Raw genomic sequence first — 17,727 nt, forward strand, 5'->3', positions numbered from 1 at the left:
AGAGGACATGAGACATCACAGGCTCAGTAACTGGCTTGGCCTGGTTTGCAACTGATGTCCTTTTAACCACAAAGCCCCCATTTCTCCAGGCTCTCCAACGTGCCCACAGGAGGTCACCTTCCCAGGCTCTGGATTTCACACTAACCAATGTTCTAGTTTTTCTTGTTAATGGGCATGTTCAGGGCAACATTGCCCAAATGTGAACTGAGCCCACCTGTCTAGGGTTTTCTCCAAAGATGAAGACAAATAGCCGCCACCAATTCCAATTTGCTTTTTGCCATTCCTAATACTTGGCACTTAGGTGATCTCCCTCTCCTACTCTTCATTTAAATGTTTACATTCTCCCAAAGTACCTCAAATGGTGTAATCTGGAGAAAAATAAGTGGCTTAAGATCACGGGGGCTTTGTGAGTTGGGTACTATTACCTCCGTTTTACAGATGAGGAAACTGAGGCCCGGAAAGGATATGTAGTCTGCCTAGTGCCCTGTTGAGGAACCAGAATCAACATCGGAACTGACTCCTAGGCAGGTGCCCGGTTCACGCTGCTGGAAGAAATATAAACAAATTAGAACAGAGAGTAAGGAAACGTAACATTACTTTAGGAATAGATTGGGTCCCTGAGACCTCGTCATCAGAGAAGACTTCAGAATCCAAGTTTTAAATAGCATTCTAGTGTTTACCAAGCACACAACATTTTGCAAAGAAAGCTGAAATTTTTACTTGGGGGTAAAAGGCTCAGGAACAACTGGTTTTGCGGCCAAAGGCTTTAAATGAAAAGCTAAGCGTTGGCCAGCTCAGGTTTTATCTTGCATTGATCGTAATCTGCAAGGAAGCTAAGAAGCTGGCCGGCCCCGCGCCTGGAGGGTAGGTGGAGAGCGGCTGGGTCCTGGCCAAGAAGCTGGAAGGCAGGCTCATTCCAGGGGCCGCAGCCCCCGGGAAGAAGCAGGGGGCTGGCCGCGCTGTGGCCCTGCGGGGTCGAGGAGTCTGGTAGCGGACAGGTTTCCAGCCTTGCACAAGCCACCGGCAGCCCGAGAGAAGTCCGTCCGACTCCCACCGCACCCGGGGCGCACGCCAGAGGGCCGGGCGCAGCGAGTCCTTCTGCCCCGCTTCAGCACGTGTCCCATTCCGGTTATCTCATTGGCTCTATTCTGCCCCTCTCTGCTCCGCTTTGGAAGGCTGCAACAGGACCGCCCCGCTGATTGGTTCAGAAGCTTTGGTGTGTCACTCTGATTGGTCGACAGAGTTCACGCCCTCTCCCCCGGGTCATACCATAAAGAGAGGAGGGGAAACGCATGCATTTCAGGACTTCGCTTTCGGGTTCCCTTGTCCTGTGTTGTGTAATGCCCCCGTTATGGCAGTAGAAATATTTTTTATTAGCCGAAGCTAAATATAGTGGGACTTTGGCTGATCCCGAGCTCGGAGGACTGCCGGGGTGATTCGTTTCCCCCCGAGGATCGAGGTGGTGCGCTCTGGACGGGGTTGTGCATTCTAGCCGCGCCCGGGCGGACGATACAGCGAACAGCCCCGCTGCTAGCCCGAGATGCTGTTGCCCGCGCCCGCGCTCCGCCGCGCCCTGCTGTCCCGCCCCTGGACCGGGGCCGGGTGAGTGAGCACGGGGCTCGGGGCGGCCCGAGCGCGCGCCTGGGGCCCGGGAGCTTGAGAGTCACTGGGCGTCCCCCGCGCCGCACTCCCTCCCTGCCGGACCCCCAAGCTGCCTCGGTCAACGCCAAGTTCCTCAGGGGCTCCCCTCCGACCCCCACCCAGGCCTTTCTCCCACTGAGATCCCTTAGCCTCCTCCCTCAGGTAGTCACCCTCCTTTAGCGAGGGGACCCCTCTTCCCGAATCCTGCGACCGAGTAGGGTGCCTCGGTGGCCCTGCCGGTTCCCACGCTCGGAAAGTAGCCTCTGTAGTCACTCACCTCACTCCTAATACTGGATCTTCGCAATTTGCTGGCTTCCCCTGAGGGGCCCTTCTATTTTTAGCACACCACACATCTCACTTCCCCACCCTCGTCTCACGTTCAGTGCCCCCATCCCGCCCCGTTTTCCCCGAGTCCTCTCCTTCTACCAGGATTTCTACCTCTCTCTTTTCCGCTCCCCACACAACCCGCCGCCCGTTTTTTTTTTTTCAAGTTAAATGTTGGACAGAAAAAAGGATTCCTTTCTTCTTGTAGGTGGAATAATCATATTTATAGAGTGCTTATAATGAACCAAATGCTGGCCGGGCACTTGGCAGGTGTCTTATCATGAGGATTAAATGAGTTAATACATGGGGAGTGCACTGAACAGTGCCCAGCGCAAAGGCAGCGCCCGGTTATTATTATTGCCACGATCATCATCATTATCACCTCTATTTAAACTGCTCACTCCTGTGAGGCAGGTTATTATTCCAAATAATGAAGAAACCCAGGAGCAGTTCAGGGGTGGACCTGCCCTTCAAATCCCGATTTGCAAACCTGACATTGTGGAGCCAGGTGCCTGGACCCTTGCCCACTCAATGACAAATATTCTCAGAGCCCCTCCAGCTCGGAGCTAGGTTTGGAGAGGTAGGTGGGACACAGACCCTGCCCCAGAGGGGTTCCTAGTCTGGTGGGGCTGCCCACCTGTGGATCGGCCCCCCCTCCCATTTGAGTTTTGTTTGCTTGACCCCTGGGGCTGTTAGTGGCAGTGTCTTTCCTGATGAGCTGTGCCCTTTCTGAGTTAATCAGTGGCCCTCTCCCTTCCCCCAAGGGACGGCATGGTGGTGCTCTGAGCACAAGTGAGTTTCAACACTGCTGTGTGTCCTCTGTGGGTGGAGAGGGGATAGGAAAGGGCGCAGGAAGAGGACATGGGACAGAGGGGTTCCTCTTCTAGGCTGAGACTGGGGCCACACTTGCCATACTCCCTGTGTGATCCCATTTGCAGGCCTTCCCTGCACTCTGAGACTCAGGAAGATGGAGCTTATAGAGTCTTGTGTTTACTGAGTGCCTACTGTGAGCTGGTGCTCTGCCAAACACCCTAGAGATGAGGAGTACCCAGGGAATTTACATGGGCTGGGACCTTTGAGGAGTTTTCGGCTTAACAGGGGAGAAATGCACAGGAAAACCCTCCAATATCTAGTAGAAAGCAATCTATGTTCTAAAAGATAAGCCCATGATAACAATAATAATTATCAAGCAATTAAGCACCACGGGCTTAACACCGAGCCGGTAAGTACTGTCTCATTCCTGTATTATCATGGGAAACGATCTGCCATCAGAGATATATGACTGAAATTACAGTTGGTCTAAATCCAGATTTATGCTCTGAATTATGAGGCCTCCTGAACTGAGAGGGGAAAGAGAAAGAGCATTTTGCAGCCGGTTCCCTGGGCTCAGGTTACCCCTTTGATACGGCAGCTGGCCGCATGCCCTAGACAGGATTTCTCAACCTCACCACTGTTCGCATTTGGGGCTACATTTTGGTTGCTGTGGAGTCTGTCCTGTGCACTGTAGAATGTTTAGCAGCGTCCCTGGCCTTTACCCACTGCATGTCAGGGGCACCCCCGGCCCTGACAATTATGAAAAAAACCCTGGCCCTGACAGGAAATACAAGTTCCCAGACATTGTCAGATGTTACCTGGGGGACAAAAATCACCTCTGGTTGAGAGCCAGTGCTCTAGAGGAACAGCTTTGATGTTTGATCACTTGTTCATTTACTCAGTGAACATTTAGAGCACACCTGTGACATGCCATGTCTGCATTTATGGAGAAACAGTCGCAGGGCATTTTCAGTGACATCCCTCAGTGTCCTGCGTGTAAAACTCTAGTCCTGGGAAAAACCGCTGCTTTTGAGGAACGGGTATAGGAGATGCTTCTTAGTGTTTTCTTTTTTGCCTTGAGTGCCAGGAATCTCTGCTAGTTTTAAAAAATACCCTTGATACATGTTTTCTTTTAGTTTAATACATGTCAACTGTGAAAAGTACAGATAAGGCAAAAAAAATAGAAAAATCACCTGGAATTGTACCACACAGAGGTACCCACTGTTAACATTTTGATTCATGTCCTTTAACTTTCCATGAATAGATATGCTTTCAAAAAAAACCTCATAGAAACAAGCTCATCTGCCCATACTTTATTGTAGCTTGTTTTTTCCCTTTATACACTTGTCTGCCTTACAGTATGTTCCCAGGCCCTGGAACTGTGTCTGGCACCTGGTAAGCCCTTGGCAAACATTTAGGGAATGAATGAACTTATCATGTGAGCCCTTCCTTGTCAATCGATATTTATCACGGCCAGCCTCAGGACAATCACCATGAAGTGTGGCCTTTATAGGTGGGCCCAGGGATGGCAGCTGGTAACAATGACTGCCATTTACTTTTCATGTGGATTATTTTACTCAGCCTCTCAGCAACCTATGATGTAGGGGTTACCACCCCCATTTCACAGATTAAACAACTGAGGCCCATGGAAATTAAGGAAAACTTGTCCGAGGCCTTGAGCTGGTGAACACCAGGCCTCCCAACTGACTGTCTCTTTTCTCCTTTAACCCTGACTTCCTGTTTTTTTCTCAATCAACTTTACCATCAGTATCCTCGGTTCTCTTTGGAAACAAGTAGGATACAGATTAATAGCCAGCCCAGGCATGTAGTAGGCTTATAAGAGTTCACTTCTGTTCCTTACTTCTTGTGCCAAGCCCAGACATGACTCCAGCTCAGCCCATCTGACATCAGGGGGCTTGTGGGCCGGAACTGGTTACTACCGTGTCCCCTGCAGTGATCCTGGGTGATTTTGGACCCTTTTCAGGCTACCTGATGGTTTAATTTTCAAAATATCAAAAGCACACAATGCTTTTCCCAGTCTGCCCGGCCCTTGGATGGGCACAGCTTGTCCTGGGTCGAGGGCTGGCATTTCCCACCATTCCTTAGACATTCTCTGCTCTTGAACTCCTCCAACCAGTGGCTGGGGCAGTGCCTTTGGCCTGGAATGTCCTGCTGGCCACCTCGGTGAGCCCATTCAGTGCTTTGTGGCCTTGGCAAGGCAGCTTCTGTCCCTTCAGTATCCTTATCTGCAAAATGGGGATGATTGTATTAACAGCCACGTAGCAGGTGGCTGCAAGGATTAGCGGTGATGTGATCAGTGGTTTCCTGGATGCTGGTACCGAATGTGTGCTCTGTGAGTATTTGAGTGGAAGAATAATTAAAACCTGTGATTATTGTCACACTTCTAAAGTAGTGAAAGCACCATTGAGGCAGTGCTTGGCAGTGGCACCCCTGGGAGCAGCCTGCCTCCTGTGCCCTGCATCTGGCCCGGCACACAGTAGGCGTTGAACGGTTGCTGTTGAGATGGTCCAGAACACAGCATGGCTTGGATCCTGGCTCCAACTCTTGGCAGCTCTGTGGCCCCGGGCAGGTTACTCACCCTCTCTGGGCTCCCTTATGTTCTCATATGGAAAATAAAGATGACAGTAGTAGTCACCTCATAGGATTGTCCTGCGGGTTAAATGGTCTCATACATGAAAAGCACTTTGGAGTGCCCAGCACCTGAAATGCTCAGTAAGTGCTGCTGTGGTTATGATGATCCCCCTCTCCCACCAATGGGCTTCCTGGAGTGATCATCTTCGATCAGGAATATCAAGACAGCAGGGCCCAGCAGTGAAGGATGGTGGCAGGAGGGGAGGTATGGAACTCAGATGTCCTCGGTCTCTTCTGTTTATTCCAATTAAGTACCCCAGATGCCAAACCTCTTCTGTTTAATCCAATTAAGTACCCCAGATGCCAAACCTCTTCTGTTATTATTGTTGGTTTGTTTGTTTGTTTGTTTTGGAGACAGAGTCTCACTCTGTTGTCCAGGCTGGAGTACAGTGTCACGATCTCAGCTCACTACAGCCTCAACCTCCTGGGCTCAGTCATCCTCCCACCTCAGCCTCCCAAGTAGCTGGAACTACAGGTGCACATCACCATACCCAGCTAATTTTTGTATTTTTTTTTTTCGTAGAGACGGGGTTTCACCATGTTGGCCAGGATGATCTCATCCTCCTGGGCTGAAGTGATCCTCCTGCCTCAGTCTCCCAAAGTGCTGGGATTATAGGCGTGAGCCACTGCGTCCGACCTTCTGTTAGGCTTTTGACCCTGCTCACCTCAGGGGATGGAAGAGACTTCTCCCTTTCTTGCAGCCTCCTTAATCCCCAAACCTTCCCTTTCCTGGCAGAGGTCATGGCATGAAGTGAAGAGTCCCTGGGCTGAGCTGCTGTGCCAGTGGACAGCTGAGTGACCTTGGGCAAGTCACTGCCCACCTTGGGGCGGCGGCTTTCCTCAGGTGGAAATGAGGTTCTAGCTGTATGGTGAGGAGGATGAACGTGTCCCATCAGCCCCACCTGACCATGGGCCTCTGAGATGTTCCAGGTGCTTCAGCCATACTGTAAGTCTCCTGAGTAAGGAACAGCTGGGGTCAAATCCTGCTCTGTCACTCATGAGCTGTGACCCTGAGCCAGGAGTGAGTAACTCTGAACCTCATCCGTAAACAGATCATTCTACGGTCAAGTGTCCCTCATCTGAAATGCTTGAGAACAGAGTGTTTCGTTTTTTGGGTTTTTGTTTTTTTGAGATGGAGTCTCACTCTACCTCCCAGGCTGGAGTATAGTGGCCAGATCTTGGCTCACTGCAACCTTCACCTCCTGGGCTCAAGCCATCCTCCTACCTCAGCCTCCTAAGTAGCTGAGACTACAGGCACACGCCACCACGTCCAGCTAATTTTTGTACTTTTAGTAGAGATGGGGTTTTGCCATGTTGGCCAGGCTGGTCTAGAACTCCTGACCTCAAGTGATCCGCCCTCTTCCGCCTCCCAAAGCGCTGGGATTATAGGCATGAGCCACTGCGCCTGGCCGGAAGTGTTTTGTATATTGGACTTGCTTGGATTTTGGAGAATTTGCTGAACAAGTTGAGCATCCCTACTCCCAAGTTCCAAAGTCCAAAATGCTCCAATGAGCATTTCCTTTGAGCGTCATGTTGACACTCAAAAAGTTTCAGATTTTGGAACATTTCGGATTTTGGATTTTTGGATCAGGGATGCTCAACCTGTCATGCGTTCCTCATACGCTTATGTGGTGGATTCAGTGAGATGATCCTGTCTCACTTAGGTTAATGCTTGGCATGTGGTGGCAAGTGCTTGACAAATGTTGCCTGATGTTTGCTGGGCAGTGGCTGAAGCAGCTCATCCCTGGCATTGGGTCTTTCTTTCTTTCTTTTTTTTTTTTTTGAGACATCGTCTCACTCTGTTGCCCAGGCTGGAGTGCAGTGGCACAATTTTGGCTCACTCCAACCTCTGCTTCCCGGGTTCAAGCAATTCTTCTTCCTCAGCCTCCCAAGTAGATGGGATTACAGGCATGTGCCACCATGTCCAGCTAATTTTTGTATTTTTAGTAGAGACGGGGTTTCACCATGTTGGCCAGGCTGGTCTCAAACTTCCTGACCTCAAGTGATCCACCCTCCTCAGCCTCCCAAAGTGTTGGGATTACAGGTGTGAGCCACTTTGCCTGGCTGGGCCTTTCTTTCCCTCCAGGCCCTGCCCTGGGCCCTGCACTTTCTCTGCTCACCTAGTGTTGCCTTTATCTCAGTGATAGGGAGGATTAGCCTTTTCAGGCTCCAGATAATGGCTGGAAAAGCCAGGAGGCTGCATGAAGCAAAGATAATTTCCTTTCTGTTTCTCCTCTCCTTGTCCTTGGCCACCCCTCACCTTAGCCACTGGGGAACCCAAGGGGCCAGTGTCCAGCCCCAGGTGATAGCAGAAGAGCACTGGCCTTGGAGTCCAGTCCTGGGGGCCTGGTGTCAGCTCTGACACTCACGCATTGATTGTATTTCTCAGGTGCTTACTGTGGCCGGTCAGTGTGTTAGGCTTGGGGTGCCTGGTGGTGAATGGAATGGGTACGGGCTGGCTGTGTGGAGCCTGTGGCCTGGCGGGCACACAGATAGTCAGTCAGAGCTCTATAATAGGGTTTTCACTAGTGCTTCCAGAAAAGTCTAGAGCTATGAGAGGAATCCGATAGGAGCCCCATTCCGGCTGTGTGAGGTTGGACCAGTGGAGGGCATCTCAAGCAGAGAGGACCCCAGAAGAGACCGGGGTGACCAGATTGCAGCAAATGGGGCAGGGTGATGGGGAATACATTTGGAGGCCTTGGTAAGGATTCTGATGTCTTTATTTTAGAAGAAATGAGAAGCCACTGAGTAGTTTCTCACTGAGCTCCCCACTGTGCCATCTCTCTGATGATCAGATTTTCATGTTAACTTTAGTTGCGGTGTGGACCTGAATGACTTGGAGACTGGAGCAGGACTGGCATGGCGTGAGTCCAGGTGAAAGTGACTAGTACCTTGGACCAGGTGTCTTGGGCAAGGTGGAGTCTGGGCCCTCTGTGTCTTTTCAGTTTTTCCCTCTATAGATTTCTGAAGCTGCATTGGCTGGCCCACAGCTCCTTGCAACCCTGACATCTCCTTGCAACCCTGACATCTCCTGGTGCAGAAGGTGAAATGGTGCCTGGCCTTTGTAGATCAGATCCCAGTACTTGCAACCCTGACATCTGGTGCAGGAGGTGAAATGGTGCATGTCCTTTGTAGATCATATGTCAGTACTTGTAGCCCTGACATCTCCCGCCACAGGAGATGAAACGGTGCATGGCCTTCATGGATCGGATCCCAGTACTTGCAGCCCTGACATGTCCCGCTGCAGGAGGTGAAACGGTGCATGGCCTTCGTGGATCAGATCCCAGCATTTGTAGCCCTGACAACTTCCAGTGCAGGAGGTGAAACGGTGCATGGCCTTCGTGGATCAGATCTCAGCATTTGTAGCCCTGACAACTTCCGGTGCAGGAGGTGAAACGGTGCATGGCCTTCGTAGATCAGATCCCACTTGTAGAGGGTGAGGGGGACCAACTCGAGGTCTCAGGCTCAGGGCATGAGCAGAAAGGGCACTGCAGATTTTCAGGGAAACCTGAGTCAGATTCAGACTCTGTCTTGTGCCGCCTTCCCTAAGTGGGAGGACTGAGAGCTGCTCTGAGAAAGGTTGGGTTGGATCCATATCTGCCTCCCAGAGCCAGGCACTTCCTGGGTGCTTGGAAAACACGTGCTGAATAATTGAGTGAGCTGTTATTGACCTGATCCAATTTATCTCTGCATCGTTGCCATGTGGAATAAATGTGTACTGACTGCATAAATGCGTGAATGGATGAGGAATGCTGTCCTGCCAAGAAGGTCCTCATGGATCCTCAGAGAGGCCCCAAGTCCTGTGACTGATTCATCTCTGCCTTCACCCGAGCAGCCAGTGGATGGATACTCCTGTTAGCCCAAAATTGTTCATGAACCAAAAAAAAAAAAGAAAGAAAGAAAAAAGAAAGCACTGATGGGTGGGAGTCCTTAGGTTATTTTTAGCTGCAGTTGACTCAGGCTGAACTTTGAACTAGTGTCTGTTCTCCAGGCCACACTCAGACTGATGGACGGACAGCTGGGCCAGTGCTTGGAGACTTCCAGGCACAGGGAAAGCCATGGGGGCATGTGATCCTGAGGTCACAGTGGGCATCTGGGCCTCTGCCCTGTGGAAGGAGGACGGAGGCCTGCAGGATCTCTGACTCTGACATTTCCTGGGAGGAAACAGAGAAAGGAGAACTGGCCGCTACTACATTTATTTATATATTTTGAGATGGAGTCTTGCTCTCTTGCCCAGGCTGGAGTGCAGTGGCACGATCTGGGCTCACTGCTACCTCTACCTCCCAGGTTCAAGTGATTCTCCTGCCTCAGCCTCCTGAGTAGCTGGATGTATAGGCGCGTGCCACCACGTCTGGCTAATTTTTTTGTATTTTTAGTAGAGATGGTGTTTTGCCATGTTGGCCAGGCTGGTCTCGAACTCCTGACCTCAAGCAATCCGCCCACCTCAGCCTCCCAAAGTGCTGGGATTACAGGCGTGAGCCACTGCAACTGGCCTACTATGTTTTAACCTGGGGATGGAATATGGTGCTGTGTATTCCTCCAGCAGTTGCTGAGTACCTGGGCCAGTCCCCGAGGCTGTGATTTTTGGGGGCATCTGGGAGCCCATTTGTCTCTGAAAGCCTGATCTACTGAAATAGCATTCTGAGACCTTTACAGTTTTCTTTGGAAAGCAAGAGCTGGAGGGGTGAGGAAAGGCCAACACTTGTAATCCTCCTGATGGCCCTGCAAGGTGCATCATGTCAACCTTAAATAGTGAGATTCAGAAAGAAGGATTAAGTAGTTTATTCGAGCTCAGAACTTGAGGATGGCCACCGGGGAGCATAGATTCAAGTTACCTCGAATATACACTCCGATTAGCTGCAGTAACAAGTGGGATTTTAAGGTGCGGAGGAAAGAGGCAGTTTCTAAGTCATTTACCAAAAATTTATATTAAAATAATATAGGCTACCGGCCGGGCACAGTGGCTCACGCCTGTAATCCCAGCACTTTGGGAGGCCAAGGCGGGTGGATCACTTGAGGTCAGGAGTTCGAGACCAGCCTGGCCAACATGGTGAAACCCCATCTCTACTAAAAATACAAAAAATGAGCTGGGTGTGGTGGCGGGCACCTGTAATCCCAGCTACTTGGGAGGCTGAGGCAGGAGAATTGCTTGAACTCGGGAGGCGGAGGTTGCAGTGAGCTGAGATCACACCACTGCACTCCAGCCTGGGTGACAGAGTAAGACTCCGACTCAAAAAAGAAAAAAAAAAAAGCTACTGATTGGCTGTGCATTGTTCTTTGTGTGACGCTTTCCAGGATCATGAAGTTAATGGATGAGGCAGCTAGTCAGAAACAAAATGCCTTGAAATAATTGCCATCGGGTGTGGATGCAAAGGGCATGACTCAGGTCCCGTATTCGTGTCTCCCTGGGCCTGATACATTTTGCATACTTCACATAGCTCACACTGCTCTGAGCTATTTTTCTCTTTTTGGTAGTATTGTACCCATTTTCCAGATGAGGAAACTGAGGCTCGCAGACTTTCTAAGAATGCACTGAGGTCATGGAGCAGGTGTGAGCTTTGCCTCCGGATTTGACCACTTCTGGGGCCTGTGCTTTTCCCATCCACTGGGACCTGGGCTCCGAAGAGGGGCTGGGACAGACTCAGTTATTTGGAGTCCCGCTTCTCGGCTGAAAGAGTTGATGGTGATATCTGGCTCACCATCTTTGGTGGGTGTGGTGCTGTTGAGGCCTGGAGCGCAGCTTGAATGCAGGGTCAGGAGCTTAGCTGAGGTCCCTGTCAGAAGCTTCCAGATGGTCCCAGGGGATTGACACTGCCTTGCCCCTTCCTGAGGGACTGTGGAGACTCGTGGCTGCCTCTCCATTCTTCTCATGATGGTAGATGGGAGAGGGCCGTGCAGATTTTAATGTATTTATCGTTATCAAATCTCCGTAGTAACCCCATGAGGGGGTGTCAGTGTTTTACGGAGGGAAACTGGCTTCAAGACATGTGACTTGCCCAAGGTCACACAGCTAGTGGGAGGCAGAGTGGGGGTGGGGAGTGCAGAGCTACTGGCTCAGGGTGGAGTTTGGTGGGGAGGGGAGGGGAGTGGAGAGAAGGTCCTATGTGCTCACTTTACCTGTCAGGATCTTGGGTGCGCTGCCCCTGCCTCTCCCTCTCCCTCTACCACGCAGGCCCCTCTCAGCACCCCCCCGCCTCCTTCTACCTGGGATGCTCTTCCCGGCTCCTCTCAAGCCTCCTTTAAGTCCCTCTCAGGGTCACCTCCTCAGAGAGGCCTTCCCTGACCACCCTGGCTGAAGCAGCCCTATTCTCCCCCTTGTTTGCCATGCTCACCATCTGCGGTTACCTTGCTTATTTCCTGACCAGGCCTCACACTGAAGGTCACCTGTGTGCAGCCAGGGGCCTTGCTGTCTCTGTCACTGCTTTATCTCCAGGGTCTGAGACGGCACCAGAGACCCAGCAGGTCCTCAGTCAACCTCAAGTCAAGTGGAATGAACACAGGGCCTGGCCACACTCCTTTGGTTTTGTGTCATTCCTTCAGGCCTCCCAGGCTGGGTCTTTGAGCCCCAGACTCCTTCTGGCCCCCGACACTCATAGCCGGGCCAGTCTGTCTCCCATAGGGCAAAAACAATCTCACAGAACACTAGCCTCAGGCCACGTCCCTCTGAGACCATGATCAGATGAGACACAATAAGCCCTCTTCCTGATTTTTTTTTTTTTTCCTTGAGATGGAATCTTGCTCTGTCATCCAGGCTGGAGTGCAGTGGCGTGATCTCAGCTCACTGCAACCTCTGCCTCCCGGGTTCATGTGATTCTTCTGCCTCAGCCTCCCAAGTAGCTGGGAGTACAGGAGTGGGCCACTACGCCCAGCTAATTTTTGTATTTTTAGTAGAGATGGGGTTTTACCATATTGGCCAGGCTGGTTTCACACTCCTGACCTCAAGTGATCCGCCCACCTTGGCCTCCCAAAGTCCTGTGATTACAGGTGTGAGCCACCATGCCCGGCCTTCTCTTCATGATTTTTGTCTAAGCACGGACAAAAACAAGGTCTCTGTGCCACCCACAAAGCTCTGCACATCTTGGTAAATGTTCCTTTTTTCCCAGTCAGCCTCACCCCCACTTTCTGACGGCAGCCAATCCAGAGCTAATCGTGGCTTCCTTAAACCCTCCCCAAGTCACCCTGCCAAACCCCATGGGTTTCCTAACAGCATCTTACTGAGATGCCCTGTGGTTCCCTACGCTGTGTGTTTTCCCTCATTGCGCCGACCAGTGAACCCCACCTGTGCACTTCCAGCTGTTCGGGTTGTCTGGGGCCATTGACACCAGAGAGAGATGGTATCTGGGCCTTCTGGACTCAAGTGCAGGTTTCCCCTACTCTTGATCTTGAACTAGTCATTTTCCTTTTAGGACCGAAATGACCTTATTTCTGTAGAGAGGTGGCTGGTGAGGCCCATCCTATGCCACGGTAGATGGGAAGTTTGTCAATTTCAAGTGCCTTTTGGGCATTAGTTGACTTTGTCATCATCATTCTTCTCATTTACAGAGGGGGAAACAGGCCTGAAGGGGAAGCCCCACAGCTGGGAGGTGGCAGAGCTGAGGCTCCAGCTCTGGAATGACTGACCCCAGCGTCCTAGCTTTGAGCCACCTGACCTCCCACCTTGTGACCCTCAGATGTGGTAGGGGGTGGTGGAAAGAGGTCAGAGGATTTGAGCAAGGAGTTCTTGAGACTCAGTGTCCTGGAATCAGGCACCTCACCCCCAGGGCCAGCCCTCCCGGGGCTGTGAGCTGAGCTCAGGGCAGCCCTCCAAGTTCATGGTCCACATCTTGGACATTCCTGCCCAGCCAGAGCTCTCAGCCCTTTGTGCCAAGGGGATCTCAGCTGGTTCACATTCTGAGACTGTGTTCTGGAATGTGCTGCCCTTTCAGCTTAGAGAGAGAAGGAGCTTGGGTCTTTTTGGGATAAAGCCTGCCTTGTGGGAGAAGAAAGGGAGAGTAACGCTTTGCATGTGCAAAATACTTAAACGTGGTTTTGCATCTGTTTTTAAACTTCAAACAACCGCGTGAGTTCGGTGCGATTATTCTTACTTGATAGATGTAGAACCACGCTCACAGGAGGCAACTCACAGGCTCAAGGACACAAAACCGTGGGACTGGGACTTGAACCTTGGGTTGTGGACCCCCAAGGTGAGTTTTTGTTGTTGTTTTGAGATGGAGTTTTTCGCTCTCTCACCCAGGCTGGAGTGCAGTGGCACGATCTCGGCTCACTGCAACCTCTGCCTCCTGGGTTCAAGCAATTCTCTTGCCTCAGCCTCCTGAGTAGCTCAGACTACAGGCACACATGCCACCACACCTGGCTAACGTTTAAAATATTTTTAGTAGAGATGGGATTTCACCGTGTTGGCTAGGCTGGTCTCGAACTCCTGACCTCAAGTGATTTGCCCGCCTTGGTCTCCCAAAGTGCTGGGATTACAGGTGTGAGCCACCATGCCCAGCCCAAGGTGGGGTTTTGACCCCCCACTTTCTAGTTGCATTGGATTTCAGGCTCTGGGTGCCCACCTAGGACCCCCTGTCGGAGGTAGAGGGGCTGGGGTCTGGTGGTGGGGCCACTGCTGACCTCTCTGCCTCTGTCCCCTGCCCTTGTGTTCCAGGCTGCGGTGGAAGCACACCTCCTCCCTGAAGGTGGCCAACGAGCCCGTCTTAGCCTTCACCCAGGGCAGCCCTGAGCGAGATGCCCTGCAAAAGGTAATGGGAGGGTGGGAGGCACCTGAGAGGTGCAGGGCATGGAGCGGAGGCCATCCCCAGCAGCCCTGAGATAGTGCTCTGTGCCTGCAGCCATCACCCGCTTCTACCCTTGCTCCCAGCCTTGGGAGGAAGCCTGGGAGGGCTGTGGGTCTGGAGTGTGGGAACAGCTGGGAGGACCAGGGTGGCAGCCTGGAGCTACTCTGGGGCTTCTCAGGCCAGGTCAGATGTCATAAACCTAGTTGTTTTATAGTTAAACATGTTTTTCAGTTAATTGCCAGCATTTTAAAAATCATGAGATTTCATATAAGTTTCAGGTGCAGTTTTTTTATCTCTGTGTCATGGGTAGACCTCACCTTCCTGCAGGGTGACAATGGCTGGAGCAGAGTCCGGCTGTCCCTGAGGGCAGCACATGTTCTCTGATGGCCACCGACCTGGCCTGGCCCCCTTCTCATTTCTGTATTGCCTGGGCACCTCCGTCTGTGGACTCTGCGTTAGGGTTTTAGATGGGAGGAAGTGAGGAAGGCGGTGACCATACCCACTCTTGTCCCTCTCCCCAGGCCTTGAAGGACCTGAAGGGCCGGACGGAAGCCATCCCATGCATGGTGGGGGATGAGGAGGTGTGGACGTCGGACGTGCAGTACCAAGTGTCGGTATGTCCAGCGGGTGGGCAGGGCTCAGCCCTCCCCCTGAATATGTGACCTCTTTCTCTGACAGCTCGTAAGCTTATAATGTGTGGGCTCTGACTTCAAGGCCTTTATAGTGCCCCTCCCCACCCCAGATTTTGAATTCTGTGGACCAGTAAAACTCCCAAAGCAAAGGACGGCACCCACACTGCATCCAGCCCATAGCGGCATCCTGTGTCTGGGCAAGAAAGGCCATGAGGGGGCCACACAGCATCTTCTGTTATTCCTCATAGATTTCTTGCCAAGGGGGTTTGGGAGCTAATGACAAAAAGCTGGGCCCCGGGCCCCAAGCACCTCAGATGGCATTGGCCTAAGAAGCCCCCATGCTTGGAGTTTATCCATCCAGAAACTGGCATGCACTTTACGTGGGCCAGGAAACTCATAGGTCTGTGATTTGAGGGAGAGTAAAAGGTCAGCCCTTTTGCAAACAGGGCAAGCACATTCTGGCTCTGTCCGGCTGAAACCCTGGGCAGACGTGTGCAGGGGGAGGGGTGACTGAGGGGGAGGACCCAGGTCCCCCACTCTGAAGGTTCCCAGGACAGCCTGGGGCAGGAGTTGACCACAGCGGTGTCCTGGAGCTCTAGTTGCTGGGTCAGGACTACCCGGAGCTGTCCAAGCGTGGCCTGGGGTCTGCAGGCATTGGCCAGGTCACTCTGTCTGTCACTGGGTGTGTGTGCAGGTGCCAGCTGACAGCAGCACCTGCCACCCAGCTCCCTGGTTGTCTCTGTAGCTGCCTAGAGCTTGCCATCACCTGTAGCTCCGCAGGCGTCTGAGGCTGCATGGCAGCTGGGATTTTTCCAGGCAGCGAGGCTCTGGCATTCTGATAAGCCCCTGCGTGGATACTGCTGATTTTCATTTCCCACATTGCCTCGCCGACCTGGCTGGAGGTTCTGGCCATGTGCTGATCACTGTGGCACAAGACATTTGGGGTTCTGGGGCATGTGAGGGCAGGATCTATGTTTGCCGGGACATAGTGCTGACGGGGTTCTGCAGTCCACTGGGGCCCAGGTCGCAGCCACCTTCTCTGCCCTTAAGCATCACAGGCCAATCTCAGGTGTGGCCCGAATACAGAGTGACTGTGCCAAGCTTTAACATGAAGGAGAATGGTCACTTTCTACTCAAGCCTAGACCAGCGTCGGCCAGTAGAATTTCCTGCAGTGAGGACAGAAATGTTCCAGATCTGCATTGTCCGTTCCAGCGGCCATGAGCCGCCACGTGTGGTTGTCGAGCACATGAAATGTGGCTCGTGGCTACTCTTTTAGACAGGAAAGCTCCTATAACCCACCAGAAGACGGATAGGTAGCAAAAGTGTCAGCTATTATGATATAAACTATCTTGCCAGCCCTAGGAAGGAAAGAAGTGAAATTTCTCCCTGCTTCATTGGTCATGCTAGCGTTCACCACTGCTGGGCATTAGGTTTTGAAGGGAAGACAGGGGTTAAAGAAAGACACACACACAGAGAGAGGGCAGCTGAAACAGCAACACCAATATATTGCAGAAACCTGAGGAAGTGGGGGACCAGCTTAATGCCAGGGCCCACTGCTGCTTACAGGCTGAGGTACTCATCGGTATGGGTGAGACGGGTCTGGGCAGTATGGCTTGCTGCCTGGCAGGATATTGATAAGATGTTGTTATGATCAGGTGGTTTGGCCCTCTCCGGTGGGATGTCATCGTGGTGTTCCTTGTACCTTTACCCAGCAAGATATGATAGGGATTTTTTTTTTTTTTTTCTGAGATGGAGTCTCGCTCTGTCGCCGAGGCTGGAGTGCAGTGGCACGATCTCGGCTCACTGCAAGCTCCGCCTCCCAGGTTCATGCCATTCTGCTGCCTCAGCCTCCCCAGTAGCTGGGATTACAGGCATCCGCCACCACGCCCAGCTAATTTTTTGTGTTTTTAGTAGAGACAGGGTTTCACCATGTTAGCCAGGATGGTCTCAATCTCCTGACCTCGTGATCCGCCCGCCTTGGCCTCCCAAAGTGCTGGGATCACAGGTGTGAGCCACCGCGCCCGGCAGATAGGGAAGTTTCTTTAGGTGGGCCTCCGTCCGCCTTGCAGTCAGGCGGCTGAGCCAGTTGGTTCTCATTGCCTGAGCTCCTGTGAAATGTTTCACTTGGACCAAGGTCTGCAAAATAGCGGGGAGCTGACAAAATGGTGCGGTTTGGACCAACACCAGGTTGTGTTTATAAATGTTTGTTGAGGATCTTCCTATTTAGATTAGTAAATCTGGGGCTTAGGAAACAATTGCTCTATCCATGATGGCTTCGGGGCAGGGCGGAAGTCCCAAGCATGTCACAACACCGGTGCATTCTTTTGGGCCTCACCTGGTTTTGTTGCCCATAGTCGCAGCCTCATGCTGGACCAAAGAATTTTCATTGATGATCCCCTTTGGTTCTCCTGTCCATGCTGAGACAGGGAGGGCAGTCCCCGTTTCCTAGATGAGGAGACTTAGGGAAGGAAGTGAGCTTACCTGGGGCCCCACAGCTAGTAGGTGGCAGAGCCAGGATTCGAACCCATGTCTCTCTGACCACAAAGGTCCCTGCTTTCCTGGAAAGACCCTGGGGTCTATGCCTTTCTCCTGGACTCTGAGCCTTCTGGAGAAGGAGCCATGTCTTACTCATGGTATAGCGGGTACACCAGCACCCTTAACAGGGAGCAACCTGTGGGCCGGGCACTGGGGAGGGTTTCATGGGAGCGGGGGAGGGGGGACAGCAGGCGTGTCCAGGACTTTCCTGGAAAACCGGCTCTGAGTCCAGTCCTCTTCATCCTTATCCTGGCACCTCCCTCCCAGGCAAGGACCTCACTCTTCTCTCCTTTCAGCCTTTTAACCATGGACATAAGGTGGCCAAGTTCTGTTATGCAGACAAGGTGAGTGA

The 17,727-nt window shown here is 52.1% G+C and overlaps 1 protein-coding gene across 2 annotated transcripts in view; it reads left to right on the forward strand.

Moving 5' to 3' along the window:
• The first annotated feature begins 1,265 nt into the window (after positions 1-1,265).
• The window catches only part of ALDH4A1 (aldehyde dehydrogenase 4 family member A1), a 31,518-nt gene continuing 15,056 nt past the window's right edge, over positions 1,266-17,727 (forward strand). Inside the window, exons 1-4 of one of the 2 annotated variants that reach the window (XM_004024777.5) lie at positions 1,266-1,602; positions 14,078-14,171; positions 14,729-14,821; positions 17,672-17,719. In XM_004024777.5, the coding sequence (XP_004024826.5) occupies positions 1,541-1,602; positions 14,078-14,171; positions 14,729-14,821; positions 17,672-17,719 (297 nt within the window). In that variant the 5' untranslated portion in view covers positions 1,266-1,540. The remainder of the gene's footprint in view (positions 1,603-14,077; positions 14,172-14,728; positions 14,822-17,671; positions 17,720-17,727) is intronic. The other variant, XM_063702241.1, reaches the window with a different exon arrangement.

This window comes from Gorilla gorilla, chromosome 1, assembly GCF_029281585.2.
Source record: "Gorilla gorilla gorilla isolate KB3781 chromosome 1, NHGRI_mGorGor1-v2.1_pri, whole genome shotgun sequence".
In the NCBI taxonomy this organism is placed as follows: domain Eukaryota; kingdom Metazoa; phylum Chordata; class Mammalia; order Primates; family Hominidae; genus Gorilla; species Gorilla gorilla.